Source organism: Trachurus trachurus (genome assembly GCF_905171665.1).
Source record: "Trachurus trachurus genome assembly, chromosome: 11".
In the NCBI taxonomy this organism is placed as follows: Eukaryota; Metazoa; Chordata; class Actinopteri; order Carangiformes; family Carangidae; genus Trachurus; species Trachurus trachurus.
In genome coordinates, this window is record NC_139904.1 from 11,921,572 (window position 1) to 11,938,551 (window position 16,980).

The following is a 16,980-nucleotide window of genomic DNA, read 5'->3' on the forward strand; positions in this document are numbered from 1 at the left end:
AATAATTTGTACAAATCGTATCAACTAAAAGGGAATATCCACACCTTAAATTAAATTTCGACACCTTTTCAATATGACGATGATTCGCAATATTTTAGTTTAATTTTGCGGCTCCATAATAATCGTTTTGACCTACAAACATTCAAACTTCCGTTTTGAGTCCGACGAACAAAAACTAACTCAATTTGCAGCTTGACTCCGTGTTGGCCACATCCCACTGAAGTGCTCAACACATCCTAATCGTCTAGTAGTCAACAACCTTCATTTTTTAATACAACAGTTTGTAATTTGAGCAGCCAAGGTGAGCTACTGTAGTTAGCAGCATATAGTTATATATATTTATAAGTTAATAAGTTAAAGCCCGGTGGTTGTTTTACGTCTTGACGCTTTTAACGGTGACGTTAGCAGAGCAGCTCCAGGGATGGCGGAGGTTCCCGGGACATCAAGTGAGACGATAACGGAGACTGTTCAGACCAGCACGCCGCCGCCGCCCCAGCAGGTACATTATGATTATGTGTTTTATTTCCCACCTGGTTGTTGCACCGTAACCGAGCCGAGCCGAGCCGAGCCGAGCCGTGCTACCATGCATCAGTACTGGAGTAATAACACGGCCGTGAGAAGCTGGACAAGGCCCTAACGTGATAAGCTCCTTTATAATGACAGTGACAGTCGTCAGGTGTGATTATTTATCACCACAGCAGCAGTCCCACGTCTCACAGTGCACAAACTGTTCCTGTGCAACGTTGTGTGGGCTATTAAACATAACAATAACTCCGTGTTGGGCTTCTCTGGGCTGGGTCTGCAGGTGTGGCTGGGACACACACTAGCTATCACACTCATGCTGTATAATGTCATTTCATATAGTAATAATAAGATTATTAATAAATAAGGTGGGTTCTGAATTATTTACTAATCTAAATATGATATATCAATATAGGGCTCCAGACTGTCTCTAAATGGGGGCATTTTGCCTCTAAAATTTGAGACAGCACAAGTACATTTTTCATCTACTTGCACATGTACATCCAGTAAATTTACCTTACACTGGTGAAATGTGGAAGGGGCGACTCAAAGAATTTGGTATCTGTCATTACAGGTGTGTGAGGATCATGAATGAAAAGAAAATGTGAATATTTGCCTTGCAAGGTGATTTATGCCCCTAAATATCCTGCTTCAGCTCCTAAAAATTTAAGTCAGGGGCCACTGTGCTCCTAGTGGGGAAAAAAGTTACACTGGAGCCCTTTAGTAATGTGTATAGCATTATGTGGACTGGTCTGGTCTTTGTGCCTCAGGTCTGAGTTTCCCCTGGGTTCACTGTTTTGTTTCTGTTACATTATTTTTGACATGTTTGCCCTTTGCCCTGGATCCATGTTCATGAACTACAAGGGAGAGCTTTGACATGCCTTGACATGTTCTACATTGTTTTCAGCAGCACTGGCAATAGCAGAGAACATAAAAACTCCTCATAGAAAGTCTCAGAGGCTGCTCTTGCTGGACTTGGGGCCTTTTTCTAACGGGTCCTGCATCGTCTTTTAACTCAGAATGAACATTTGCTTCCCAGCATCTCACAGCAGACCTCTCACATGTTACAGGAGGGACGAAGCCTGACAATCAAGCTGAGGAAGAGGAAGACTGAGAAGAAGGTGGAGTGGTCTAGTGACACTGTTGACAACGAGCACCTGGGAAGAAGGTCTTCAAAATGTGAGTTTCATCTTCCTCACCAGGACTCATGCGATGGATGCTTCTCCTTCACCACAGCGTGGATTATTGAATTTAGTAGCTAGAGCTGCTTTTGAGATATTGTTGTTTTATAGGCCATTACACATTTTTATGAGTGGCTGTAATGGCACCTGTATGTTACATGATTTACATATCTGAACCAATAAATCAGACTGAAGTAACTGATTAATATGCTTTTAAATGGACCAAAAATAGTATTTAAAAAATTCAGCCCACAGTCCTGCCATGTACTAGGATTGTTGCTAAACCTGGTGTCAGATAGATTTAGTAAGTGCCACAATTATCTTGCAATGTCCTGACTGGAGGCCCCGTCAGTAGCAGGTGCAGTCATTTGAATGACAGGTCCTTCATTTGTGTAATGAAGCAGTTCTGCATAAAGGAAAAATACCAAGCATGAACCTCTGAGGGTGAAAAATGAAGACCCCAAAAATTACAGCTCCTCTAATGACCTATAGAGTGAAGCTCCAGCAGCTCCAAATCCATCAATACAGTCCTTGCTTGTCAAAATTGAAGGTGTTATCTCGTCCATGAGAATGGGACAGACAGACATTATATATATTTTATCTATATATTGATGGACAACCTGAATATATTTATTTAAAAAAAAACAGTGTAAAGGTGTATTTGGGCAAGAACCACATAAAAAAAGATCGACGAGACAATAAACTTTATTCTGCTGTTTTCTAGGTAGTTACATCACAATTTTTTCCTCAGAATGAATCATGAATTAAATCTATTTTTACCGCTCACACTCACTCCCTGTAGCTGCTATTTCTGTCTGGGCACATTTGAATAATATGTTGTTCTGTATTTTTAATTTCCCCAAGAGAGCTAGACGTTTCCACCGAGGCAGTGAAGGCATCACCTGGATTAACATCTTAAATGTGTGTGTGTGTGTGTGTGTTTTGTCCTCTAGGCTGCTGTGTTTATGAGAAGCCCAAACAGTTTGGAGAGTCGTCCTCCGAGAGCGAGGGCGAGGACGACGACGAAGGCTGCGGCAGCGCTCACTGCATCCTGGGCCACGGCAGGAGAGGCCACGGACAGAGAGGGGCCGGGGGGACCACGGCGCCCCCCAACTCCGGAGGGTCACACTCACACGCTCACTAATGAGGAGCGCCGCCGGTTGATCGCGGTGGGCCTGAGTGGTTTCCCTACTACGACCACCGCCACCGCCACCGTCACCACCACAACGACACATTACAAAGCTGCACTCTTTGTTTTTTTTCTTTTCTTTTTAGGTTAGTTCCATCACTGAGGTACAGACAGGCCTGGCGCTGCTGCGTTCTAGTCGTGAGTCACAAACCCCCGGCTGCTGGAGCGGGCCCCCACTGAATTAGCCTCATTGAAACCCTGCTCTCCTCTCAGCCGCTGAAAGCATGCTCCGCACCGTGCCAACAAACAAACATTACACCAAAAGATAAAAGCAAAGTTTGCTCTTCTCGATTTCTTCCTCCTCCTCCGACCTCTTATGAACACATGCTGCAATGAGAATCAGATTTAAAGGGCCATACCGGTGTTTTGTTGTGTGCATGTTGTTGCACCTTTTTTTGTTTTTTGTTGTTGCTACAAAACCACGCTCACTATGCACTAGCTCTCTAGTGGGTGTAGGATGGTATTGTTTGAAATTGTGCCATATTTTCCAGGCAGACACTGGTTTCCACTCATTTCACAGTGATATGAAGATGGAAGTTTTGAGCAGTGTCCACATGTCACTGCTACACACTGATTTGTATCACTTCAATTTGTATCAATACAAATACAGATGATTTGACACACTCAGAAATCTGCTTTATTGGAGATTTTTCCCTGTGTTTTATTTTTTTAGGATGTCAAAAGAAATAAAAAAAACTTTAATAACCATCACAAGTTTAACATCTTAAAATGTTGTTAAAATGTAACAAAAAAAAAGGGAGTTTTGCTGATAAAATAACTCCAACAATAAACCAGTTAATGTTCATTTCTGACACTGTTCCCCTCCGTTGGGTGCAGGAAGCAGCTGCCAAGTGAATGAAATGTGATTTGTCAGATGAGCCCAAACAGAGAGCATATAACATTTCAGAGATCCCATCGTGTAGGGATACACTGTACATGAAAATATGGATTATTCATTTAATGAATTAATACAACGCCCTGTCCCTGTCGACAAAAGTGCCAACTGTTTCGCCCCTGTACTACACTAAACCACAGACTCACACCGGTACGAAGCGAAGGAGTCGAGTATCATACTGAAGCAGTGAGTGGAAACAAAACAAAGTGTCTGCAATTTGTCATGAATTTGCTAAAAAAAAAAAAAACTTTACAGTGACATTGCCACAGTCAGGTGGTCACTGAGCCCCTCTGTCAACATGTCACACCCCCCCCCCCCCCCCCACCCGCCACCCCGCCACCCCCTCCTCCAGCAGTGTGTAGGACAGTGAAGCGCCTCTGGAACGCAGCATCCAGCGAGTCGGGAGCGGAGGTAGAGAGGCTGTAACGTGTCTATGTTCCCTTCGACAAGTGGCAGAGTTAATTGTATATAATATAGCACATTGCTTTTAATTTCATTTGATTTTTTTTTTTATTAGTAATATTATTATTATTTTTATTTATTTGCTGGTCTTGATTCTGAACGATGCGTTTGCAGCTGCAAACCACGATGTGAGAGAATTTGATCCGAGACCAGAGACCAGAGAGTTAATTCCACCTTTTTGTGAGGATTTCTGACAGGACACATTATATATATATATATATATAATACAGTATATATAGTCTTAATGACATCATCACTGCGCATGCTTCTAGCAGCATCAGTATAAACCGTCAGACAGCTCAGCGCCGGCCCTCATGTGTGACTCACTTTTTTTGAAGTAGATTTCAACGTGAGTCTGGATTTTTTTTTTTTTCTCTCTTTATCACTCCTTCAAAGTTTAGCTGCTGACGCTGTTGTCATAGCAACAAGGCGTTGACCACACATGTAACACAGTCACACAAGATAGTAGTGATGACATGCAGTGACTGATCACAGGCGGAGCTGCAGCAGTGGGTCTGATGAAACCTCACTCTGCTGGTTTTCATAAAATAATCTCTTTGTTTTTGTGTTTTTTTTTTTTTTTGTTTTTGCGTATGTATGACGGAGGGAGGGAGGGGGTTGGGGCTGTCGCAGCAGTTCAGACTGATAAGTGCTCACTCACTTTAATCCCTTGGGTGAAGCACCTGTAGGTTTCCTGCTGCGTCCAGCTGGCTGTGTGAGGGTGACTGACTGACTGACGTAGAGGGGGATGAAGCTGTAAAGATGGCGCCTCCCTCCCCCTCCTCCTCCTCCTCCTCCTCCTCCTCCTCCTCCTCCTCCTCCTCCTCCTCCTCCTCCTCCTCCTCACTGACTGACGTGGAGAGCAGGACGGGAGACGAGGAGATGCATGACCGCCGGCCCAGGCTTTATACTATGTCTCAGCTATGACCAAAACTCACCTGATACAGGTTCCATCATCATCATCTTCATCATCCTCCTCCCCTCTTTCAGTTTCACACCCAGCTGTTTTGATATGTGACAGTAACTGTGGATTACACTTTGATTTATGCCGCCTCCTTTCTGTACTCTATCGACACACATAGACATTGTTACATAATGTACATTGGTCTTGTACTGGTAAATGCACCGTGCTGTATATACTATTAAGCATAATGAGAGCAGATTTAATGTGAATTAAAAGTTTTGAACTGTGATTACGACGCCTCGTTAAGTTATGTCTCACGTTACCAAGAAGGAATGTTGAGTCACACAGACTCCTCTGCAGTCGCCATGGCGCCAATGATGCACAGAGGCAACAGCTAGTCGGTGAATCATCTGCATTTCTGTATGAATGTGTCAAATATAAATAAACATAACCTATAATCATCAATAAGAAGACAAGTCTTATAAAATGTATTAACCAATGCCTATAGATGTACAGATTAGTGAAATATCAAGTGATTCAAAAGATCTCAACTATCTATTGATCATTTACAAATGATTGTTTCATGGTTTACTAAAGATTTATAGATGACTTTTGAAAACCGTTTACATATTAACACAGCTCTTACTAATCATATATAAATAATTTGAGAATAATTACATCATCATTTAACTGAGAGCTGATAAATAACTTGTAAAGACTGTTTTTCTTCTTCAACGCTCCCACAGTGTAACTGGTCGGAGACACTTTGACCTTTAAATGACACAGAGTTTATATCATCATTAATCCAGTCAGACAGATTACGATTCAGTTTTGTGGTTATTCTCTCCAGAATTGAACATCCAGCTGTTATCTGACTATAGAGACTTAAATCTATTGTAGCCCACAGCAAATAGGACTGACTGGAGAGAGGTGCAGGCCAGGATGGTGAAACCAGTCTGAAGCCGAGCTGCAGCTCTCAGTTCAGTCTCCTAGCGTCATGCTCATGTTATTATCCACCTTTGTTTCAGGACAGAGGTTGCTTTATAATCACTGTGTGGAGCCAACCTGCTGCAGCTGTGCAGCTTTAAGAGGATATGAGTCTGCACTTCACCGTTAGTCACTGGGGGATGTTGGGTCACCACGTGCTCGAGCTGGCAGAGGAGGCTGGAGGCGGTTAAAACATTTTGTACATTTCTCTCAGTCACTTATTTTGGACTGGGCCAACCAAACATGTGCAAACCTAATTTGCCAAAACTACATAGAAACTATACGTGACAGATCATTCATATTTACTTGTACGAAAGAACTTACTCTAACTAATCCTGTAGGGCTGCAATATTTTTAAAATACACTACATTTCACACATTAACATTGTATATGAAATACAAATTAAAAGAATGTAGGTATGATTTTAATAATATTTATCGAAGAGCAGTTATTGAGTTTGTGTTGACTAAATCAAAGGGGCTGAGACTCCTCATGTCTCATGTTACTGGTTATAATTATTCAAGTATCCTATCAAAACACTCAGTGAGATGAATTGGACCATTTAACAAGCCATCAACTTATTTTCTAGGCTACCAAAAACATCTGAAGGTCATAAGACAAAAAAACTGCGTCATGGTTCAGTCGGACATGAAAAGACCGCGGCTAATAAATCTCAACAAATGTAATAGTTCATCAGCTCAAAAAACAGGAAGTTAAAATAAATCGTTCACTTTGCTCCAATGTATTTCTTGTAAACAAGCATGGACTCACTGTATCCATGGCTACAAACTTCCTGTTTGTTGGAAAAGTTTAGTTTCTATCAGTTCTGCTATCACGAGTGTTGCCTTCACTGCTTATTATCAGCGACCACTGTGTTTAGACAGACTCTTCTGCACTGGCTCGTCCCTCCATAATCAAGATGTGTGTAGGAAATGAAATGAAAACAGAGACCGGTTGGTAAAACAACATCAGTTTATTGGGGAGTGTTTGAACCTCAGGGGTAGTGTTCGCTTCAAAGTGGCCACTAATGAGACGTACAGAAACAGGTCAGAGCGGACTCCTCTCTAAACTCACACCACTAAGTGTCGGTGCAGGACAGAGTTTATTCAACTATACACTTAGTTGTTAGGTGTTCTGGTAACTCTTAGAAAAATAGTCAGCGTTAATATCACTGCAATTAAAAGCTCCAGACAGGCAAAAACGATGAATAAAAAGGCATCGATGAGTGAGTTCTTCTCCGGACTCAAACTCTTCATAGAAATTTGGTGGAATAATAATAAAAAAAAACAAGATAGTTACATTCTGTCTAAGGAAGTCTGTGGCTGCTGATATCATAACAAGTATGAATTAAATACAATTATGATACAGCTTGAAAGTGTTTCAAGGCTAACAGAATTAGCAGAGAAACCCATTTTCAGGACACTAATAGCCGAACACTGTCATAATAACGTTGGGGACATTGTTGTGCAGTGACCCAGTTTGAACTCAAATGAAATTAAAACCTGGCTACAGACAGCGCAGGCCTCTGTCACAGTCAACTGCTGCTCAATTGACTATAAAAATAAAACATATTTTTTACATTTTCCTAGAAATGTTTTGGCTTTCTTTAATTCACATCGATGTGAAGTGACGCACTTGCAGTGTTATCTTTAGTAGTGTGCTGAAAATGTTTTGATTTGAAGTTTGAGCACAGTTATGTGTTTTCATTCTTGTGCACACAAATGGACCGTCTCATTTCAAATCAAGTGTTTGGTTACAATATTGTCAGGGAGGGTCAAGACTTCCACATCTAACAGGCTGTTTACACAGATAAGATATACATATATCAACGACCCAGGATGCATTTCTTAGTTGGCGCCAACGGTTGATTGGCACATCACATCACATCATCAGAAAAATCATCGTACAACGAAAAGAGTGTCGAGAGCAAAACATGCCACTGTGCGCTAAAAACCACAAGATGTTTGGTCTCTACATTTTTTGTGCCTTAAAATTGAAAGTATGAAAAAAAAAAAAAAGATAGTAGGGGGAAAAAGTGCAGCCTATATTCCCATTAAAGTTTTAACAAGCAAAGATAATTGCACAGAAAAAAAAGACATAAGGCAAAAATACAAGTGTGCACAGAGAAAAGATTCAAATCTGCTGCTGGTATTAATGTGTCAATAGTGAAAATCTCTACGCAGATCAGTGGTAACTTGTCGTTTTAGTCTGTTTCAGTTCAATGTGTGAAAATATATATCGTACAAAACGGTTCCACCTGTTGAAATGAGCGTTTGATTTATGGTTGAGAGCAAACGGCAACAATCACAGCCTAAGCACTGAGGCCTCTTCCTCCATAGTAGGTCAATTGTTCTCAATTATCTAAAAATGCACATTCTATTTTTGAAGAGCTAAAATCTAAGGTCACTGCTGGGTTAAGGAGATCTTATGGCTTCAATACATTACAACTACGTGTGTGAAAATTCAGATTTTCATTCGACCACACACGGAGGTCGAGGACAGGACGATGGACGAAATTCAAGCAAGTCCACCAAAGCATGCTTCAATTTGACTGTGCACAAGCTTCACTGGTTTAAGATGGATTGAATATTTGCAGAGGGGTGGAAGGTAAAGTGACCGTACCTTCACCGATAAGATGGTGGCAAAAGACTAAATAATAATTTAAAAAAAGGCTTCAGGATTGTTTTTCTCTCTAAGTTGACTCCTCGGAAAGAAATCATGAGGCAACACATTAGTCCACACTATGACAGTTTCCTTTTAAAACGCACCTTTGTTACTTTACAAACCCTGACCTCAGAAACATTTTGAAACTCTGACCCTGAATTCATTGTCTCAATTGCTGCTGTTTAATTAATTAGTTTTTAGATTCCAACACTGCAGTTCTTTGCTGTTTCTCATTCATGCTATCTATAGCGATTAATTAACAATCTTCCTGTTCACACAAGTGTTGCTCAGGTGTGGTAGTGTTTTAAAAATGCTGTTTTCAATATTAAAAGGTAGTGGTGTGTGGATGTAGCCTGAATCTAACCAGAAGAATGTAGCAGGTGCTGCGCAGAGTGAGAGTCTCCTTATTTGCTATATTACAGAGCTGACTTAAAAAGGGGGATTATATTGTGTGACGTTCTGGTAGTGGTGATGATTGTCTGAAGCTCTGCCTTCACATCAAGACTTCTCCATCCTCAAACGAACCACATTTTGGTTTTTTAGTACATCAGTCTGTACATTCAGTTGTTTTGTTCCTCTCACCTGCTCCTGACTGTCTTTTGGAGAATCATGACTAAATCAGCCCTGCTGTCTAACAGAGTGCTGGGGAAATGATGTCTCTTTTCATACAACAAGCACTTCCTGAACATTCATGGACCCTATTATTATTACCTGACCCCAAGTTATAGTGGTACTGCAATATACTTTCTGATGCTAAACTTTAAATAGATATCAAATGTCAACACTCTGTTAATGACAAGAAGATCAAGTGAGGACAGACACCTATAAAATGCAGAGAATCAATAGTGTTGAACGTAAAGTGACAAAAGTACAACTCGGAGTTTGTAATGAATGTGCAATACAATTATTAAATCACACTGCAGATCACAGCAGTGAAGTGAAACAGTCTCTTGTGTGTGTGTGTGTCGTCCTCCACCGCGCCGTGATGTCCGACACCTGGACACGGTCTGATACAAAAGCTTCTGGGCATCTGTGGAAAAGACACAAGTCCTTTAATAAACAGGTGAGCACATATTTTTGGGACTTTTGATTTGGTGAATTGATAGTAATCATTATATACCGTTATCTCAGTCTCAGTGTTGGGCATTGTGGCCTTTTTATGGTTGTATTGTTCCAATGTCGTTATGTTAACTGTGATTTGTCCTTTTTTTTCTCTTTCGTTCTATTGTTATGCACAGTTTTTCTTTTTTTGAATTGTCGAACATGTTTGTACAATGAGTTCATGTTTGTCTATATGTTTGGATCCCCTCGAAAACGAGATGATTCATCTCAAGGGGGTTTATCCAAATAAAGAAATTCAACTATATCCGACAGGTCAGAGACGGAGCAGTCAGACGATGAGACGGGCTGGATACACAAAAACCTCCAGGTTGTTTTTGGATGAGAAAACAAAAATGTGCAGTTCAATGACTACTCGATCTGTTGCAAACAGATTCAGCTTCACCTGCTGCTACTGTGGAGGTGTACACAACATGTCTGTCCAACCCTGCCTCATCCTCTGACCGTCTGTAGTCACTGACCAGGCGGCGGCTCCACAAAGACACTTCAGACTGGTCTGCTGTAATCCACTCTTAGATCATTTCACACAAATAAAGACTGACTCGTTTTATCATAACATAACAACATCAGACATCTTACCCCAAGGCTTATTCAGAGCCAAGACCAATGTTACTATGGTAACTATCAGTGACATCTGCACTTACCGGTAGCAACCAGCAACAAAAAAAAACTGGAAAAACATGGCTCATAATGTGAACAGAGAGAAAAGTGTTTTTAGAGACCACAGCAGCTGTTTTGTTCTTTGTAAAATATCGTTGTAACCGCTGAACTCTTGCTCTTGACACTTATTGTGAAAAACTTTGTGAACGTAGCACCTGGTCTCAGCGATGCATTTGAAGGGTACACAGTAGCTTTACAAATAAGACCCCAAAATAACCATCACCTGTCCTCCATACATCTAAATTGAAGGCAGCTAATTATAGTTAGAGTAGCTTTTACAGCAATAAAATGGTTTCCAATGTCTCGGGGCTGGTTAGTGTTAGTTGTTCCCCACACAACTGGTGGTCCATTAATCTGTGAACTGCTAATAATAATAAAACTAAAGCAGTGGGAGCTCAGAGGCTTCAGGCAAGTGAAATGAATTATCTTTGGCTCCCAGATGAATCCTTGTATCCTCTCTCTGTGGCTGCAGCTGGTTTCACACCACTCACACAATGTCACACTCATTTTTCTATGGTAACAGGATCGGAATAGATTAGCAGACTTGAACCAGATACCACAGATAAATTGTTATCAGCCTTAATTTTGCATTTCAAATGTTCATTTTCTTGGTAATTATCCACTGGCACATGTGCATTAAAGGGAAAGTTCAACATTTTGGCAAATTGGTCCATTGCCATAATCCCTATAGTCATAGCAGTAGGTTTGTTACCTTTAATTGACGGTGCAAGCTGTTTTTAGAACGGCGGAGCAGAGCCGCGAGCTGCTCAGAGCTACGCTACGGAGGCTCATGGGATTTCTTGGTTTCCCTCATCAAACTCATCAAATACACAATCCAACAACTCCAACGGAACCTTACGAGATTGAGTTGTTTTTGAGGTAAATTCATGCAAAACCGCTGATGCGCGTTCCCGTCGGGGGCAGTTTTTCAGCCAGCAGTCTCTGCATTCGCCTTGAAAACAACTACTGTCTCGTAATGTTCTGTTATTATCTCATAGCGTGGTGAATGTGCAGGTCACAACTTGTCCACCGGAGCGTTTTGGAGTTGTTGGATTGTGTTTGAAGAGGGAAACCAAGAAATCCCACTAGCCTCCGTAGCGTAGCTCTGAGCAGCTCGCGGCTCTGCTCTGCTGTTCTAAAAATAGCTTGCACCGACAAATAAAGGTAACGAATCTACTGCTATGACTACAGGGATTATGGCAATGGGCCATCCCCTTAAGATCATTTTGGCCAATATTTGGCTAATTTATCAGTTTCATTTTTGAAACTCTGATAGTAGACATCTCGCTTCAGTTTACACAAACCACTAATCCAAGCAATTAAGACAAGAAAAGAGGTGGTGAAACGCAGGAGTGAGAATGGCTTACCTGGTGTTTAACTTGTTTTCACCTTGCCCTTGTCTGCCACTCCATCTGTGCTCTTTCCCTCATCGTCCTTCTCTTCTTTTTCTTCCTCAATGCCCATTATCACGCTCTGTTTGATGCTGACAGAGATCACCACCGCCTGTATGATGCCATAGATCAACGCAAACTGAGGGAGATACTCCTGGATCAACCAGAGTAATCCCGCCATCCCCACTGTGGAGACAAAAAACATGGCCATACCATGCAGCCACAGCCTCAGCGCCCCCTGGACGCCCAGCACCTCCAGGATCAGCTTGGTCGGAGGGGACACGGTCCACAGGAAGCCCACGACGAACAGGTCGAACAAGTGGCGGAGGAAGTTGAAACAGATCTCATAGTGTTCGGGAAAGATTTCCACCTTCCAGCTTTCGGCAAAGAGTCGGAAAGGAGAGGTCAGCTTAGACGGAGGCAGAGGAGACGGAGGAGGTGTCCTGTAGTCTGCAAAGTCCCCATCGATGTCATTGTCCCCAGCACCTCCATTCCTTTGTCTCAGCTTGCTTGCCTCTGTTTTCCTTGGCCACAAATAATAAGTCGGGAGAAGTTTATTCCACCATCTGGGAACTTGTTTGGACTCCTCCTGATTTCCTGCGCAGAGATCTTCGACTTCCATAGGCTGGATCTTCTCCTGCGCCTCCCAGAACTCCTCCGCTGAGCTACTTTGGTCACTTGGACGCCTCCACCCTCCCCAGATCCAGGAGGTCCACCCCCTGAGGCCTTGGCTGCCACAGCTGTGCTTCTCCCCCTCATCTTTTACCACTGTGGTATTCTCTGACACAGCCTTACTGCTGCTACTGCTACTGCCCCATGAGCGCACCCACCCCAGTGCTCTACCTACCACAGCTGTCATTGTTTTCTTGCTGAGCTTGTTGGGAGTTATATATATATATATGTAAAATAAAAAAAATCACAGACTGTCACTTGTCAGCTCTTCTTGCCTTGGCAGCTCTGCATTCACACAGAGAAAGAGAAAAGAGAGCAGGTGATAGAGAAGTTGTAATACTAGTTCACTGCTAGGACCCAGGTTGGGGCAAGGTGACGTCCTCGGGCTGCAGACACACCTGTGGGTGTGTGTCACGTCTTGTCTACATGTCTTTGGTTGAAAACTGGCAACCTTTGAAGCCGTGGACGTTGGTTTTCACTACATTCAGATATATATATATATGTGCTGGATAAGCAGTTAGCACCGGCGAGCTACAACTACAAAAGAAAACTCAGCTGGTGGAGTTGACAAAAGCTTTCAGCTCAACAACGTCAGATAAAGCAACATAAATGCGAAGGTTTCACAAAGTTGTCTCTTTATGTCTGCTGAGACAAACTGCTCCAGTCTTCATACCTGTAATAAAAGGAAAAAGAAAGATATTTATAGTTGTTTTAAACCGTATATCTTATACCTCCAGCTCCACGTCAACAACAATGCGAGTTTACGGGTCTTGGTAATTGTCTCTGCCTCTGCTAACCTTTAAGGCTTTTCTTTAAAAAAAATAGAAAATCAAATTGTTAGTAACTGACGCGAGCTATCTTAACGTTTAAATCTAATCTAAGCAAAACAACATTGTTAGTTTTCAGTGTCACTAAGCGACAGCAGCTAATTTGATAATGTATAAATGTTCACCTCCGGAGATGTTAGCTTCTGCTCCTCTGTTAGCCTCCCGTTAGCAGCAAATAACTCGACACAACGAAGACCAACTTCCTCAACTTCCGGCTGTTGTGTTGTGTTGGAGACACACCAACGTGTTTTTTTCCTTAGCATTTGGGAAAATTAAGACAGACTCCTCTCTGGTTCTGGTTAAAGCTAACCGGCAGGTACAGTTCACAGTACTACTAGTTAACAAGGAGCCACAATAGACACTGGTACAGGTCCGACTCCGCCCGCTGGGTCGGTCGAGGCGTTTACCTCGGTGAAAGTGAACTTCCGGTTTGATTTGGCCTTTCAAAATAAAACTACAGTTCACCGTACTATTGTAAATTGTCCTGCTGTTTATTTGCTCTTTATGAACTTGTCAAAAAGATGGTGTAATGAGTTTTGTAGATAGTTTTGGGCAGCATATGTACTTAATATTTTGTGATTGCATTAACTCATGATGCAACACAACTGTAATTCTGGTATGTTAGATTGAAGTTATTGTGTAGATGCAATAAGATGAATTCAACAACTTTCTGGGATTTTATCAACAGCAACAATGCTTTGATTAGTCATTATCTGCAAAAACAAATAGATTTTATAAGAATGCAGTGGACTACAGAAGTTAGAAACAACTGAGGACCCCAGGCTGCACAGCATATTACAATCAAAGCAGCAGCCATCAACTTCTTGGGATTTATTTATAACCAATATGACAGTGGGTGGATGGGTGGAAGAAAAAGCCAAGTTTGTGTTTTCAATCATTTTATTTCACTCTTGAATCTGCATGTTTAAGTCACATTACATAGACTGGAAAATTGGAAGGTCAAGGTCCCTTCAAACTGTATTGCTACAGTGGGAATTTATCTTCCAACTCCCAGGAATGTTTCCATTTCCTGGACGACTCCCATCTTGCCCTCTAGAACCTTGAGGCAGTCCCAGCTCACAAGTTGCCATACCTGTTATAAGAAATAAAAACACCACATTAGCATCACTCACCAAGGACAAGTCATACAGTCTGTAAGGAAAGTCAGCTAAATTTCAAATACAAACCTGGTTCATCATCTGTTCTGTCTTCCAGTCAGGATCCAGTTGCATCTGAAAAGATTGAAATCAATGATTTCACATCCGTTGGGCTTCATACAACAACTCTTCAACAGAGGATCTGGTCTGAGTGTCTCAGTGCGCTGCGAGTAAACTTCATTATAATCAGTCGAACCGAAAACTGCATCATCATCGATCAAGCCCAGACAAAAAAGCTACAGGGTTAAAAGCCCTTTAAAGCCCCAGTTGGATGGTCTTGATTTATCAAGAGGGTTGGGCAATTTAACATTAAGAGCACTAATGGTTTAGCTTGTCTAATCCCAACAGGTCTTGATACTTACATTTGCCTTCAGGTCAGTCATGGCAACTCCTTTCAGGTCAGTCGTGGCAACTCCTTTCAACATGTAGACAAGCTACAGGAGACAAAACAAAGGAGCCATCAATACAGACATCCAAACATGGCACAAAACACATGTTGAGACCACCACAGTGTGCTTGACTGTTTTAGCCCAGGTACTGCTGTAACGCCGTGTCTTTTCTATTATATTTGTGTTGCTGTAAACTTTGATAATGCACCTTTAAGATGAAATGCCATCATCATGGCTTAAGAAATTTGCATGGCGATTTACATTTATACTGGCAGTAAATGGGCTAAACAGCACACCTGTGGTGTAGTAATGTGGTCAGTGCACTGTGAAATAACTTCATGAGTTTTCAGAGACTCTAGTCTATGAATCATCATCCCACATAACAAAAATGGACAGCAGAGATGCACTTAGATCCTTCACTTACCAGGAAGAGCTGTATCCATTTCCTGGGTGTGGAAACCTGCTGAGCACAACCAAAAAAAATATTAAAATCAGTCCTAAACTTCACAAAATGTATTGAGAATCAGTTTTATACATGCTCAGTGCACTGTGAAAGAGCATCATGGTATATCAGAGACTCTAGTCTAGTGAATCATCATAGTAGCATGTTGGTCGTTTCAGAAACCAGTCAGCAGTTTTCAGTGTTGATACTCACATCAGCTCAATCTGCAGGACTCCACTCCTTCTTGATCAGGAGTTTTACTGCTCCATCAGTGCTCAGGTGGTTGCTGTGTCCATCTTCACAGTGATCTGAAATTATACACGTCGTTGTAATTACAAGATATAAAACACAACCTACTCGCTTAATTTATATATTTAAAAAAAGCATGAACAGAAACATACATTTGTTAACTGCAGTTATGAAAGGACACTGAAGCCCGCCCAATACATGCTATGCAAGTATCTTAGAAGTTGTTTTATTGTATTAGAGCAGGGCTTCATGTTGTCTATGCAGGGAAAATTAAGAGAAAAACTGTAGCTCTTCAACAGCATTTTCACTACAAGTGATTGTAGGTCTTTAGCCACGTGTTCCTTTATCTCTGGGAAAAAAAAGATGCATTTTACTATTAAATTTGCAGCTCCTGCACTGTGGATATTGCACTTGGCCTTATTGAATTTAGCGCCATTTCAATTTTTTGTGCAGACCTTGCCAGAGCCCTGCAGATGGTGCAACAGCTTTGCCTATCTTTGCACACAAGGAGCTCGATTTGTGCAACGCACGCTACACTGGTTAATGATAGAAAAAAGTCTCACTATATATCGATGGCCTAAATATGGATTTATATTAAAACCCTAAAAAAAAAATACTTTCAAAATCTGCGTATGTTTTGTTATAGCCCTGAAATCTAAAGAGTACTCACTTCATCCATATCTGAACCTGGAGCTCCGACTCGGCCTCTGCAGAACAGACCCCGTGCATCCGTGATGGAGATTCATCCTCGGACCTCCTGGAGGAAACAAGAGACCACATGTTAGGCCAGGGCCTTACTCCACCATTACTGTACATGGCTGTTACCACGTGTTGCGCACATGAAAAAGCACAGAGGCGGCTGGTCGCGCCATTTCTTGTGGAGACCATGGTCCATGGCCTCAGATTTAAAATAACTTAACCTGCAATAAAAGGTATCATATTTACCTTGTCTGTTTTCCAGGCAGCTTTTAAAAACTAAAGTTAAAGTTGAGCCCCAGCATCAGTCCGACCAACCCAAGCGCAAACAGGGGAAACAGAGACTGAGGAGGAGTCCGCTCGCGCATTATATAGCAAGGGCCTTCACTACGTCACGTGGTTTGGGCATCCTGACTACTGCCTGTTTCCACGAATAACTACATTTTAAGAAAGGGAAAGATAAACAGCATAACCCACCATATCAACGACCATAAAATTGATTTTAATTGTATATCAGTTTTCGTTAAGCCACATTTTTAGATAGATTTTTTACCAAATTATAACAATAATACAC

General features: G+C 41.6%; 2 protein-coding genes and 1 long non-coding RNA gene across 4 annotated transcripts; 1 reads left to right on the top strand and 2 right to left on the bottom strand.

Annotated features, from left to right (window-relative positions):
* The first annotated feature begins 197 nt into the window (after positions 1-197).
* Positions 198-4,044, top strand: ppp1r11 (protein phosphatase 1, regulatory (inhibitor) subunit 11). 2 transcript variants are annotated; one of them, XM_083981472.1, is made up of 4 exons: positions 198-301; positions 406-499; positions 1,593-1,701; positions 2,657-4,044. In XM_083981472.1, the coding sequence occupies exons 2-4, from the start codon at positions 422-424 to the stop codon at positions 2,845-2,847; spliced, it is 378 nt and encodes a 125-aa protein (XP_083837598.1). In that variant the 5' UTR covers positions 198-301; positions 406-421; the 3' UTR covers positions 2,848-4,044. The 2 variants fall into 2 exon arrangements, with proteins under 2 accessions (XP_083837598.1, XP_083837597.1); XM_083981471.1 differs by having other exon boundaries at positions 409-499.
* Positions 4,045-7,125: 3,081 nt separating this feature from the next.
* cUnh6orf47 (chromosome Un C6orf47 homolog) lies at positions 7,126-13,855 on the bottom strand. The gene is made up of 3 exons (XM_083982782.1): positions 13,599-13,855; positions 11,951-13,319; positions 7,126-9,834 (listed from the first exon to the last, which is right to left on the bottom strand). The coding sequence occupies exon 2, from the start codon at positions 12,831-12,833 to the stop codon at positions 11,958-11,960; it is 876 nt and encodes a 291-aa protein (XP_083838908.1). The 5' UTR covers positions 12,834-13,319; positions 13,599-13,855; the 3' UTR covers positions 7,126-9,834; positions 11,951-11,957.
* An 823-nt stretch (positions 13,856-14,678) lies between these two features.
* LOC310994158 lies at positions 14,679-16,743 on the bottom strand. The gene is made up of 6 exons (XR_014595782.1): positions 16,656-16,743; positions 16,381-16,467; positions 15,675-15,769; positions 15,444-15,482; positions 14,993-15,064; positions 14,679-14,705 (listed from the first exon to the last, which is right to left on the bottom strand). It is a non-coding gene; the product is annotated as an uncharacterized lncRNA (long non-coding RNA).
* Between the last annotated feature and the right edge of the window lie 237 nt (positions 16,744-16,980).

Coding starts and splice junctions, on each gene's coding strand:
- ppp1r11 (XM_083981472.1), top strand. CDS start 422: ATGGCGGAGGTTCCCGGGACATCAAGTGAGACGATAACGGAGACTGTT. Junction 500..1,592: donor CGCCGCCGCCGCCCCAGCAG/GTACATTATGAT, acceptor CACATGTTACAG/GAGGGACGAAGCCTGACAAT. Junction 1,702..2,656: donor GGGAAGAAGGTCTTCAAAAT/GTGAGTTTCATC, acceptor TTTGTCCTCTAG/GCTGCTGTGTTTATGAGAAG.
- cUnh6orf47 (XM_083982782.1), bottom strand. CDS start 12,833: ATGACAGCTGTGGTAGGTAGAGCACTGGGGTGGGTGCGCTCATGGGGC.